Source organism: Scomber scombrus, chromosome 8 (genome assembly GCF_963691925.1).
Source record: "Scomber scombrus chromosome 8, fScoSco1.1, whole genome shotgun sequence".
NCBI classification, from domain to species: domain Eukaryota; kingdom Metazoa; phylum Chordata; class Actinopteri; order Scombriformes; family Scombridae; genus Scomber; species Scomber scombrus.
The window spans coordinates 7757407-7771684 of record NC_084977.1 but is presented as its reverse complement, the minus strand read 5'-3'; the positions used below and the strand labels follow the sequence as shown (position 1 = coordinate 7771684).

At 39.1% G+C, this 14278-nt stretch overlaps 1 protein-coding gene across 1 annotated transcript in view; it reads left to right on the top strand.

The window, feature by feature from the left end:
• Nucleotides 1–1256: 1256 nt before the first annotated feature.
• cyfip1 (cytoplasmic FMR1 interacting protein 1) overlaps nt 1257–14278 on the top strand; it is a 28763-nt gene continuing 15741 nt past the window's right edge. The window contains exons 1-14 of the mRNA XM_062424969.1: nt 1257–1595; nt 8095–8215; nt 8555–8644; nt 9154–9231; nt 9350–9451; nt 9537–9718; nt 9929–10025; nt 10239–10367; nt 10502–10606; nt 11346–11437; nt 12589–12706; nt 13238–13360; nt 13581–13706; nt 13792–13958. Coding sequence (XP_062280953.1) covers nt 8099–8215; nt 8555–8644; nt 9154–9231; nt 9350–9451; nt 9537–9718; nt 9929–10025; nt 10239–10367; nt 10502–10606; nt 11346–11437; nt 12589–12706; nt 13238–13360; nt 13581–13706; nt 13792–13958 — 1526 coding nt within the window. The 5' untranslated portion in view covers nt 1257–1595; nt 8095–8098. The remainder of the gene's footprint in view (nt 1596–8094; nt 8216–8554; nt 8645–9153; nt 9232–9349; nt 9452–9536; nt 9719–9928; nt 10026–10238; nt 10368–10501; nt 10607–11345; nt 11438–12588; nt 12707–13237; nt 13361–13580; nt 13707–13791; nt 13959–14278) is intronic.

The following is a 14278-nucleotide window of genomic DNA, read 5'->3' as shown; positions in this document are numbered from 1 at the left end:
AAATGGGTCAATTATGTTTGTTTGTGTTCATACGGTTTAGTCAAATTTAAAGGGGTTAAATTTTGAAAATAAACGTATAAATACTTTGCATCTTTTAATTTCTGCTTTTAATCCATTTTGAGAGAATATATTGAAGGATTATGGCAAACATGTCTAAGTGGTGTAACTCTAAAACACTAAATTCTCAATAAAACACCATATCAACTAGTTTGGCATTATCTTAGATTATAACTATTTTTATATTAAATAAAAGTAATGGAAAACCATTGTTTTAAATATTAAATTTAATATGGATAATCATGTAAATCAGGAATCATTTAATTTTTTTTTTTTAATTAAGTAATTTTAGTACACTTAAATACACATACATATTAATCATTCTTTTGTGGTTACACCATTTGACATTTTCAGGAGCATTCAGTCTTACTTTTGGTTTAAAAAATGGTGCAAATGTCATTTCAAACGACAACACAAATACAAAATGTACACCCAGCTGGTGTATTCTTGAGCTGGGTATTAACAATAAATCATGAACTAGTCTTCCCATGTCATGCATTCATGTATTTGTCATATCCCTTACAGTGTTTTTTATATATGCATTTATTATTACTATTTTATCCCTAGCATCTACAATGTGTCTTTTACTATTTAAATGATATGTATGTTACTGTATATATTTACTGACAAATTGGCATTCATGACCTTAATTATGCCATGTATTTATGCGATTGTACATCCTATTATTAATATATAATGACATTGAAATTTTTTTTTCTCTTAAATTGAGACTTTTGTCCCTTATTTACCTTCCCTGTTGCTTTTTTTTATAGAATGGATTTAATATGGTTGATATTGCTGCAAGATTCATGATATATCAGAATGATTGCTATTAATTCACTTGTTCTTTTTTCTATTTTTCACCTTTGGAGCACTTTGTGGTTACATGGATGCATAAGATTTATGGGCATTGTTATAATGTATCATTTTGTATCTTTCTAATCTTTTTAATGGTGGTCTGACTTGTGATGCATATGCTTTGATTAAGTTCAAGGTACCATCCCTATAGTCCTCTGATTGGATGATTTAGGTATATATGTAAAAAATTCTTCAAATTGTTTTCGGGTTTTTAGATTACTAAAAACAACCATCTTGAATTTTTTTTAATTAAAAAAAATTCCATAGAGGATAAATCCATGATGTCACATGTCACGCTGTGTTTGATGGATGGGGGTAGTTTTTTTTCTTTTTGGGCACTATTCACCCTCCATAACCTCCGGGCACGCTCCTACTGTACATTCCTGTGACTTCAGCTTTCCCTGCCCTAGTGGAGGAGGCCAGCACCGCAGCTCAGAGCAGAGTTTCCTGTTGAGTTTCCCTGTTTGAGGGACAGGAACTCCCTGCTCGACTTCTCTCCCCCGCCCATGATAATAACACCCACCGAGGAAACTCTCCTCTGACCGACGACTGGAAAAACTTGGAGTGAAGACTTTCAAAGACTTAGCAGCCGCTGGAAGTAATCGACTATCCGGCTAAATGGCTCTCTAGTCGGGTCAATAAACGCGCAAGTTTTCCCTGATAATAACCAGCAGCTCCGGGTGAGTAGGAGTGATTCATCGTGAAGTTAGTTTCAGAGACTATTTCCAGCTAACTCCCCCACGGAGGAGAAAAAAAGCTGTGCCGCGGTGCTTTGGGTGTAGCCGTCCTTACGTCGCTTTGTTTAAGTTCTCCGTTAAAATAAGTGTTTACTTGAAATGTTGACCAGACTTATAAGCTTTAAGTGGAGTAAACAGCTTGTTGCTTCGCCAAGCCATTTTCCTGGCTCACAGGCCCGAGCTGAGACTAATCTCAGGCCACGGCAGCGATCCTGTAACCAGCCATACCACAGCTACATGGTGGAGGCTGCTCCTCACACAACTTCTCCACTTCAAAGGCTACAAATTGTTCAAGTTTCTCAGGCTGAACTTAATTATATGTGGATTTATTTGACTAGTGTTGGAAGTGAGCAGTGTCCGTCAGGTGTGAAAGAGAGTGAAACTTCTCAGTAATCAAAACTTTTCACTCTCAGCTACCGAAAATGTTTGAAAATGAACAGTTTATGATGTTTCTGTGAACGCATCTTCTTTCTCTTTCATTTGTTGCTTTGGGAATGACAGTAGTAGGAGAGATGTTGTGTTCAGGAACCCGACTGTATCACATACACACTTCTTGATGTTGCGTTCAGGGCATAGCCGCCTCACTGTAAATACCAGAGCACTCTGCCATTTCAGACATTTCTAAACGTGTGCGTCACTTAGATATTTGAAGACATTTCTCTTTAGTGGTGTCTCAAGAATGACATGTCATTTTAGGGGAAAATCATGGCAACTGCAATGTTTATTCTCCATCAAAAACAATTGGAAACGTGTGTGCCTGTACAGTAAAATGAGGAGCCAAACATGCAAATTGTTTTTTATCAGTGTTATTTTGGAGGAGGGAAGGAAGGAAGGAATGAAGGAAGGAAGAAAGAGGGTGATGAGGCATGAAGATACTTATAGTAAAGCCACATCTTATGTCATTTGGTGAAAGTTGTCTTTTTTCTCTCTCTGTGTGGTTGAATGTCTTCTTCAAAGATGCTGTGACGTCAATTAGAAATAGCACACTTCAGGTGATATATCATTTTATAGAGCGGTGACGCCACTGAAACTAAGTTGATCTCCCACAGTTTTTCTGTATTGATCACATATTAAACTTTTGTGAGAATGTGGATTTTGTCAAAGCCCTTAAGAAGGTTCAACTACTGCATGTTTGGTGGGCTTTACTAAATACTTCACTAAGTAGGCTTGAAAGTTTTGTTTTCGACATTGAACAGCACTCTATACTTGCATTTGGAGGTTCCTTTTTAATAGATATGGGTTCAAAGAAAGTATGTTGTCAGTTTTCTCCATTGCCAACCAAATCTAGGTCATGATTTATTTAGCAGCGATAGGTAAGTAACTGTGTTGATACCTTGCAAAATATGTGTTCAAAATGTAAGGTGTGAAAACGGATTATTACACCTCAGACTAAAGAAACGTCTACAACTTCCTCCCGAGTCACTGGCACACTGCGATGGCAGTGTAACAATTTGCCATTTTCTGTGGAAAGCTAAAAATTGTGCAGAGCCTACATTGTTGTTGTTGCATCTGTTTCTCGCTTGAAAGGAATACTGTAAATGTGACTTCCTTTCACGACTTCAGATGTGTGATGTCTGCGTGATCTGTTGGTTTTATTTTGTAGCAGAACCTGTTAAAGTGTCAAATTGTTCACCCACTGAGCTGCTCTATCACGCACGAGACAGATGCAAGTCATACTGTATCACAGATTGATGTTTCCTCTTTTGGAAAGGACTTTGCACGACCACTGTTTGCATACAGTAACTGCCATTAATTAAAAGATCTGTTCGCATTAAAAATTTCACATACTGATGCTGATAGCTTCTGTTTCAGAGGTTTGGAGATTAAACATTTCTGCTGGTGCTCCACTACAATGAAAGTGAATTGAATTTCATTGATGTCACCTACAGCATAAAAGAACTGAACAGCAGCATGTCTTTAGGAACAATGTCCAAGTTAGTCTAGATCAGTAGTTCTCAACATATTTTTGCCCATATATGACCCCATGTTAGATTATTATAACACTATTCATTAAGTAAAAGTGGACATTGAATTGTCAAAGTTCAGGTCGGGTTAGTCAAGTTGCATTTATACTTTTAGATCTGCAACTATTAGTGCGATAATTGACTGAAATAAATTTAAAAAACAGCGTTTTTTTATTTCTAGCTTCTTAAATGTGGATATTTTTCTGTTTTTTTTTTTACTTTCTGTGACAGCAAACTTAAATATCAGGTTATGGGCTGTTGGTCGGGGCAAAAACAAGACATTTAAGGATGCATGTTGAGCACATTTTCACCATTTTCTGACATTTTATAGACCGGACAACTAATTAATTAACTGAAAGATGAATCAAATTGTTAGCTGCAGCCCTATACTTATTGGACTATATGGGACTATTTGTTTGGAAGAAAGTCATCACTCCTTTGACTTTCCTTTTGGTTTCTTTCTTGACACTTTACATCTCTTGGCCAATTTTGTAATTTAATCTTCTGACGTCTGACAAAACTCCACGAAGTGTCAAGAGGCTCGATTCAGCTACTAGTGGTATTATTACTACTATAGTTGTATGGTGGTGCCTTCTGGTTGACCTCTGCTTCTCACACCTAGGTTACCTACTTGAGGCTGGTTTAAGCTCCTTACCGTGTAATTACCGAGGGAGCCCGACAAACACATGCTGTGCAACTTCAGCAGTGGGCATATTGGCCGACAACCTGACAGACTACATTAAGAGACATGACTTTACTAATTTGTCCCTTGTCTGGCTCTTGATTTATCAGAGGAGACAGCTGTAGAGGCTGCAGTCTTAAGAGGAACTATGCTCTCAAACAAAAGCCAGGGTTCCCTTTTTTTTTTTTTTTTTTTTAAGTAAATGGACTTTCTTACTTTCTTAAGTTCAAGAAAACCAAAAGGTTCAACAATAGCTGACTATTCCACTGTGTGAATTTTATTTTATCTGCACTTCCATAAGAACACTATCCAAATAGCCTACAATGTTTATTTTGAATGTTGTGTACCTTTCTCATTGGCTACTTTCAGTTTCTTGGACATCAGTGTTACAGTGTTTCATGAAGTAGACCCCCCCCCCCCCCCCCCCCCCCCCCAACAAAAAAAAAATCACATGGTCTCTTTGTCTGTGACTCATACTTCCCATTTTGTTGCTAAGACTGGTCTGTACTCTCCTGTGCTGCTTGCTTGAGTGTTTGCACTTCAGTTTGTCATACTGAAAAAAGAGATTGGGCTGAATCATTAATGAGACACGATCTGAGTGCCGCTTTGCATAGTTCTCCCCATCTGACTTCCTTCCCTCTTTCAAAGACTTGTATTTTGTAACTTACCACAGCTATATATACTCTCTGATCTGTGCATAACTTCATTATGGCAGTGACACATTTATTTTGGTTTTGTTGGCTTTGTACCCTCACATATCGGATATGAAATGCTGCTTCGTGGCTTTAAATTGAAGATGTTGAACAGTGAAGGAACTGAAATATGTATCCAAAGTGTTACAATTCTTTCACTTCTCAACCAATATATACAGTCATCGTGTCACTTCAAGCTAATTGTGCTGGAGTACAGAGCTTAAATAATGTGTTATTGTCCAAATGAGGAGGTGCATTTCATTGTTAATACGTTTATGAGGTGACACATTTATATATATATATATATATATATATATATATATATATATATATATATATATATATATATATATATATATATATATATGGGTATGCAAGTTTATTGACCCCAAGTAGGTCTTCTATTGCTTTATAAAAAGGAGGGAATGGCGTTGTACTATTAAAAAGTCATTTTCAGAATTATACATTTAATGTAACATAAGCTACAAAGTACCCTTAAAGATACCCTGTGGAGTTTTTTTTGTAAACAAACAAGCTTCTGTTTGCAATGAGCATTACTCACCGAAATGCATCATGTGTACCTTTGATATCTAGCAAATGTGTGGAATGCATTTTTTTCTTAAATATTGCATTGTTTACAATCCTCTAGCTTGCGGTCTTGTTCTTCTCTGCCTTCTTTGGTGCACTGCTGTACCACCGGTAGATCGGTGAAATCCTGTGAATTTGTTGATCTTTAAAAAGGTAAACTAATTTGACTATGCAATATCTGGCAAGTGAAGTTACATAATTTCTGTCATGTCATTAAGGATTAGAGATACCATTCCAACCCATATTTGTTTCTGTGCTTCATTTTCATCCTGAAAAGCAAAGCTGCTTGTGTAATGATGTGGTTTGCTGTGGTCACTTTGTAGAGATCTTTGTAGACCACGTGTCTGGGCTTGTAGTGGCTGTCTACTGTTTTATTTGCCTAAAATCTACTAAAGTTGTATTATAGTGATATAGCTGAGGTCTTATGTCCTCATCTAGCTTTCATTTCTTCCACTATCATCTCTAACTCAGTTTATTTCTAAGAGTTTGTTTCATCACCCTTCCTGAAAAGCTGAAACATGATGTTTGAGTACCATACCCCTCTACTGGAAAATTGGAAAAAGATCTCCATTGTGTATTTAACTAAAATGATATGGTGATTAATCAACAGCCAGATCTCATAATTCAGAGGGGTGAGACTAAGACTCTATATCTGCCATGTAATCTCCAAACTAAAAGTGTCATGGCAACTGTCTTTTTTTTTCTCAGTAGACCCCCTAAACAACATGTTTTAGAAGAGCTGACAAAAGGCATGAAAGGACTACTATTCTGTAGTAGTCCTTTTTAATTATATGGATCCTTTCTCCTCTTTGCGCTCTGGGCTGTACTTCCATCTACAGAGCAGTAGGTCAGTGACCTCCTCTGACCCCAGGCCTGTGCACGCAGTCACTGCCAGGCTTTTGTGTTGGTGGATAGTCACTGTGGATTGTTTGACTCACTGTCAGTTCTGATTGCAATAGGTTTTCTGATTGTCAGCAGTCAGCAGCAGCAGCAGCCGCAGCGTGAGAATGCAAACCAAAGCATACCACGCCTCTGACCGATGCAGCCTGCAGGGCTACAGTTTGAGCATTTAACTGATTCTTTTATTGACAAACATGATCTTATCTGTTCATGAGGATTTTTTTTGTTTCAGTGATTTTTCTGCATTTGATTGCAGAAACTACACTGCTGTTGTTGCAATCATGAATTTCCCTAAAGAGCAGAAGAGCAACTTTGCACCTTCGTTTCCAGTCTGAAATGGTCTATTGGTTTATTAGCATGTAGTACACAATTGATGACACCAACATACTCATGACTTTTGGGGAAATTCCTGTCATATTCACACTAACAACAGCACATGGAGCAGTTTCTTAACATGCTTGTCCGTACATGAACTAAGCGCAGAGAATATGTCCAGGTATGTAGATGGGCATGCAGATCTCTAGACAACATGAAATAATGTGTATTTGTATGATATACACCTGCAAATATCATATATACTGTCCACTTCATTTGCAGTCGCACCAGTTTTATGCATGTTTGCAAAAGTGACACAACAGCAACAATGTGAAAGCCATGCTTGTTCTCTTTTTCATAAATTTAATCACACAATATTGATGGAGGAAGTATGTGGAAAGAAAAAGACGATAAGATACTGTTATAAATGATAATTACATAGATTAGGTTAGTTTGCAGTGCAGAGTCCATGTTTCAGCACTGACCTTGTTCCCCTGTTTGGCTGTTTGGACAGGAAGCATTGTGAAGCCTGGTCACTGTTTACATAAAGGGGAACTTAAAGCATCCTGTGAAGCTGCTTGTGAGTGATTGTTCAGAGATAAAGACGTTGTGTCTGCAGCTGAATCTGACTACTGTGGGGCAATTAGTTTTAAGCGTGAAGTTCAGTTTAGTTCCACCAAGCTATCCTCTGCTGTGCTGCTGCCTCCAGGCTGTCTAGTGACACCAGAGCCTCCTCCTTCTACCCCCAAAAGAGTCCCTCTACCCCCTCCTACACTGTCTCATGTTATCAAAGCATTAAAAAAAGCATTATGCTGTTTTTAGGCATGTGGCAGCTGGAGTCTAGGGATTTCATCTATGTCAGTTGGTTGGTTGGCCACCAATCCTACACTGACATATTTCAAACACGACTACTAAAGGCACAGTATAGAGCTGGAGTCTCATTTCTGTGCCTATTTATTTCTAAGAAAGAGTTTGTTTTATCTGCCTTCCTGAAAAGCGGAAACATGATACTGTAGTTTTTTTAATCATTATTATAAGATACTACTCTACTCTACTGGATAGCAACATTTGATCACTATTATTATACCTCCATTTGTGTATTTAACCAAAATGATATGGTGATTATTCATCAATATTTAAAAAAACTAGTGGATGGATAGCTACTAACCGTTGTGCAGATGTTCCTGGTACCAAGAGGATGAATTCTATTTACATTTGTGGTTTGGTGTGAACTCTCTAAAGCATAGGTCCTGCATTTTTGGACAACAGTTTAAACATCATTCATTTTTTGACCTTTCCAGCAGCATGGCGTCCACTGTGACCTTAGAGGATGCTTTGTCCAACGTGGACCTGCTGGAGGAATTGCCGCTCCCGGACCAGCAGCCATGCATCGAGCCTCTCCCCTCTTCGGTCATGTACCAGGTCAGTGCTGATGGTGGCGATTTGCGGTTGCCCGGCCTTTCACTTATGCAGACTGATAAAGGCACACTTATTCTGTAGGCATACAGTTATGTCATGATAATGATTGTTTCAGTCAGACACTTTTTTCACACACATTTTCTATACATCAGTTTCACCATGAACAGCTGTTCAGCTAGTTGACACTCATCACTTTATGCTAAATTTTTAAAGGAAGAGAAAATCAGGCCACATTAAACAAAGATATTTTGACATGTCACTTGTAGCAATTAATGTAAGCATTACTATATGTTAAATATCTGTACCAGTGTCATTTTCATAAACAAAATTTTCTTCCCACAGCCCAACTTCAACACCAACTTCGAGGACCGAAATGCTTTCGTCACAGGCATCGCCAGATACATCGAGCAGGCCACCGTCCACTCCAGCATGGTACAGCAGCAGGGTTGTATATACGAGAAGTGACTGATTAGCGCTTCCTCTTTAATGTCATTCCTCTCTCTCACCTCAGTAATGACTCAGTGGAGAAACAAAATTCACCAGAATGAGGTCAAAGGCTTGTTTGAAAAAGGGACAGGGACTCGCCTGTCCCATCAGAGATTTTGGCTTTGTGTAGCGGGCAGCTCATAGGATCTGGGGCCAGGAGCGAGACTCTCAAAGGGCCCGAGGACAAACGGGTGCTTTCGGGCCATCTCTAGCAGGAATACTGAGGCTTTGTGTCTAATTAGTGAGGGATAATTGCTCGGGGGGTCTGAATCAAACAGCACTTTGTACCAAAGCAAGGCTGACTTGAAAGCACCTCGCTGCCACCCACCGGGAAGAAATGACTTACAAAAGAAGCAATGGTGCATGCTTAGTTTACTGTATTTTTTTGGGGGGGGCGGTGTGACATGTGAGTGCAGTGTTGTGAGTATAAACTTAAGTTTTGTTTCTTGCATTAGAATGAAATGTTGGAGGAGGGGCAGGGGTACGCCATCATGCTCTACACCTGGAGGAGCTGCTCACGTGCAATACCACAGGTAGTCATGGTTTCCTGGTACCATTGTGTGTTCTTACACAAACAAAAGCTGCATTTTCTTTCATTCACTTAACCTCACTTCTTTGTAGCAATTATTTGTCTTTTCTCTCTTTCTGTAGGTAAAATGCAACGAACAGCCCAACAGAGTAGAAATCTACGAGAAGACAGTGGAGGTCCTTGAGCCTGAAGTCACCAAGCTGATGAATTTCATGTACTTCCAGGTAAAGTCACTTTATCAGCAGCAGGTATCCTCCTTGACTACTGCCTCAAACTAATCTACAATCTCCTTCTCTCTCTTTCTTCCAGCGCACAGCTATCGACCGTTTCTGCGGGGAGGTCCGTCGTCTCTGTCACACCGAGCGCAGGAAGGACTTTGTCTCCGAAGCCTACCTGCTAACGCTCGGAAAGTTCATCAACATGTTCGCCGTGTTGGACGAGCTGAAGAACATGAAATGCAGTGTCAAGAATGACCACTCAGCCTACAAACGGTACTCAGAAACTTTGAAAACCTCCCAGATATGAATCCTGTAATTACCAAAACAGACACTAGATGGCAGCATCGGGCAGCCCCCTTTTAGAATACTTTTTCTGTCCTCTTCTACTTCACTGACTAATGAAAGATGCTCACATTCTGTGTGTGTTTTTTAAAATGTATTATTAAAACAAAATCTCTGTCTTTCTTTCTTTTTTTCTCCCAGTGCTGCTCAGTTCCTCAGAAAAATGTCTGAGCCCTCGTCCATTCAGGAGTCTCAGAACCTGTCCATGTTCCTCGCAAACCACAACAAAATCACTCAGGTTTGTCAGATATGCATGACACTGTTCGTCCAGCATCCACGATGAAACAATTTTTATCCTAAGCAGCTGTGTTGTTGCTTTTAATCAAGTCTTTTATGGTTAAGTAAATGTACAGAATATTAAAATGGGGAGTGAGTCGATTGAAACCATATGATAGGTTGTATTATTATATTATTATTACCTTTCAATCATCTGTTCTGTACTGTCTGCCAGTCTTTGCAGCAGCAGCTGGAAGTGATTAACGGATACGAAGAGCTGCTGGCTGATATCGTCAACCTGTGCGTCGATTACTACGAGAACAAGATGTACCTCACACCCAATGAGAAACACATGCTGCTCAAAGTAAGTAAGCCCCGCACCTGCGAGCATGGATTCGCTTATGATTGCCTTTGTGATCCTGCTCAGTCTAAACAATTTACCGGAGAAATGTTGTCAGTAATGGACATCCTATATATAACCACTGTTCCACTTCTTAGGTAATGGGTTTTGGCTTGTACCTCATGGATGGGAACAGCAGCAACATCTACAAGCTAGATGCCAAGAAGAGAATTAACCTCACCAAGATTGACAAGTTTTTTAAGGTATGGAGGTGTATATGTGAATATGTAATTAATTACACTACAGTACATTGCGGTATCATCATAATACAAACCTTAAAGACAAATATTGAAGAAGCCATAAGGCAGCTTGTCAACCAGACACAGAAAAGGAGGGAGAATTAAAAAAAAAAAAAAAATTGATATCAACACCAAATGTCCATGTTTCTCAAGTACCATTAGATACAGTTGGTCTCCATTGTATTTCGTGCAAAACTATAATCTTCATGGAATTGGATTTTGGATTATAATTGCATTTTAAATTATAAGATTCCTCAGTAACCCCAGGGTGTACCTACTGTGCAGTGGTCATTAAGTAGAGCCATAAAATTCCTCCCTTCACTATTACACATTGATCCAAGCGTGAGAACCTGACTGTACTACTGATTAACTGAAGGAAGTGTTTGTAGCCAGCAAATCATGCCTTGTTACGGAAATGTAGTCTACAGCTATCTCATGGTAAATCAGTATTTACACTTTAAGACAGAATTTCAAGAGATGCTAAGTCTTACATAACGGGCCTTTTATATGCATCCTTTTCTCAATGGTAAGAAAGGATAAAATACCCCCCAAAACAAGCTAATGACCACTTTTAGTTTTACATCTGACAACTCCGGTCATCACTGTAAATGCTTGATTTAGGCAGAGTCTTCCTTTGAATTTGTTGTCTTTGTTGTTTAATATGGTATTAAACATGCATTCCTCATGTCCTCGCTGTTCACAGCAACTCCAGGTGGTTCCTTTGTTCGGTGACATGCAGATTGAGTTGTCCAGGTACATCAAGACCAGCGCTCATTTTGAGGAGAACAAATCCAGGTGAGAGTGAAAGGCACTTTGCTGCGGGGTCAGAATGTGTCTATGAGTGAGGGTCATTGACAGACACATGGATTACCAAGTAGATGTAATGAAATATGAAGAATGAACCATAGAGAGAGTGTTTTTGCTTTCGGGGTAAGTTTGTTGCTGTTTATCTGTTTCTTTATCTATTTCTTGACCTAATGCCACCTGCAGTGCAAAAACACTTTGAGTTTGTCATGCTGAGTTTGTCATATTAAGTGGATATCTGCCGTCTGCCACGCAGATACAGTTTTTTTTAAATCATATCTTTGTGTTCCTTCAAAAGAGTGTTCTTGGCACTAAAAAGACAGTAACTGTGAAAGATATCTACTTGATTTGACTTACTTGGATGGCTGACGCTTCATATTAAAGAGTACGGTCTAGACCTGCTCTATGTATTTTGATTGGGCACTATATATATATATATATATTAATTGATTGACTGATAATAGCTCAGATGAATTTTCAAGTATATGAGTGTATATATGAACAAGGACTGTGGATATTGGACCCCATCACTTACCTTGTAAATACATCATGAAGTGATCTTCTAATGGTCAGTATGAACAGGAGGAATGATTATGGCACCTTTTTTAAAGAACACATTTCAGCTTGAAACCATTTCTGGCTGTTAAATGATGAATGCGTTTACATATTAGGCCATCATATCCTCATAACTAAAGATGACTTTCTTTGACGTGCACTTATATACTATTATTACCATGTTTGAATGTTCCTTTTTATTTTATCAGGGAGATTGTCTTTTAATACGATTGTCAAATTAATAAAAAAATGAAAGACTTGTTTTTTCTGTCTTTTGTTTAACCACTTCATACCTTTTTAAAGAATAAGGTAATTCTTTTTTATTATCAACAACTCACCTGAAGAGATAAAAACAACAAAAATAAATTGATCCAGCTAATATGTATTGTCTGTGTAGCCATCCCCGAACCAACACGTCTTTCCTTATTTTGCGATTGAATAGCATCCTCCTCCTTTTTTCTTCTTTTTCTTTTCCCTAAATCCCCGGGTGGTGTTTCAGTGTTGGCACATGTTCTTAACAAGAATATATCCTTTATTATCTCCCTCATTTCCTCACTCTGCTCTCCTGTGTCTCTCCCCCCTCTCAGGTGGACTTGCACGTCTATATCCAGCAGCCCCCAGTACAACATCTGTGAGCAGATGATTCAGATCCGCGAGGATCATATGCGCTTCATCTCGGAGCTGGCTCGTTATAGCAACAGTGAGGTTAGTGTGTAATAGGGCCTGATTACGCCGCTGCTGTAAATTGGTCATCAGTGAGGTGTTAGATTGTCTTTGAGATGAGCACGTGGTAACAGAACTGAAGAGCGGATCAATACATTATGTGCTCTCGGATATTTTCCTGTTAAAAAAGGAGAAAAAACAAGAGTGTATTTTACATCCATCACCTTTACAAGTAGACAACAGACTTTTCAGCACCCCTGATCAGATGTCTTTCCCCCCCACTGGGGCAAGACATCTGCTCAGGGGTCACAATCAAGTGTGCTTCAAATGCAGATTTAAATGACTGACTCACAGATCAGAATCACTGATGTGCTGCCAATACAAATATCAAGTCATTTTAATGATCACATCCTCAACAGTGCTATTTTATACTGGGTTTTCTCATTCTGTCAGTTTCATGAAAAACGCTGAATAGTTTAATTATCTTGTCTAACAAGCACTGTGAGGAGGTCAGGATTTTATCGAGCTGGCCTTCAGTTTTCTGAGAAAGCGTGTTAATTTGTGTCCCTGTAGGTGGTGACTGGATCGGGGCGACAGGAAGCCCAAAAGACAGATTCCGAGTACAGGAAGCTGTTTGACTTGGCCCTGCAGGGTATGCAGCTGCTCTCCCAGTGGAGCGCACACGTCATGGAAGTGGTGAGGACGGACAAATTGTACAGAGAAGAAAATATATGGAGCGGATTAGTTGAGACTGTATTGATGACTGTATTATAAGTTGTTTTTTTTTTGGCACTGATTAAAGCTGCAGGAGTCGTCAAAGTCATCAAATTAAATTTTGTACTAGCTTTAAAGCTGCTTGATTTTCAATTTTTTTGTGTGTTCAAATTTTCAAAAACTTTTCGGCTTTCCCCCGCAGTACTCCTGGAAACTGGTTCATCCGACAGACAAGTACTCAAATAAGGAGTGTCCTGATAATGCCGAGGAATATGAAAGAGCCACCAGATACAACTACACAAGCGAGGAGAAGTTTGCCCTCGTGGAGGTCAGTGGTGGTGACTCATCGCATACGTGCATTTCTGATTTCACTAGCGGCCTTTTCATCGGTGAACGTTGTGTTTTTTTGGCAGGTGATGGCGATGATAAAAGGGCTGCAGGTGTTGATGGGACGCATGGAGAGTGTGTTCAATCACGCCATCCGTCACACCATCTACTCGGCTCTGCAGGACTTCTCTCAAATCACCCTGCGAGACCCGCTGCGGCAGGCCATCAAGAAGAAGAAGAACGTCATCCAGAGGTGCGGATCACATGACAAATCAGCTTTCGGTTATAGTCAGCACATCACTTCTACATACTCTGTACACTTTATACCAAATTCCCATCAGTTCTCCAGAGGAAACAAGTCCTTTCATTAAATCTACATACAATTTGGAAAGACTTTGCATGATGGGTGAAGAGTCAAATAATGTAGTTAGAATATGAATACAAGCTTTTATGTCCTTTTACAGACTACAAAGAGGGAATGATAAATAGAGCTTATTTGATTTTTTGAATGAACAGAGTCTACATTTGTTATGTTAATGACAGCTTTTGAAATCATAATTTTTCTGTCTTACA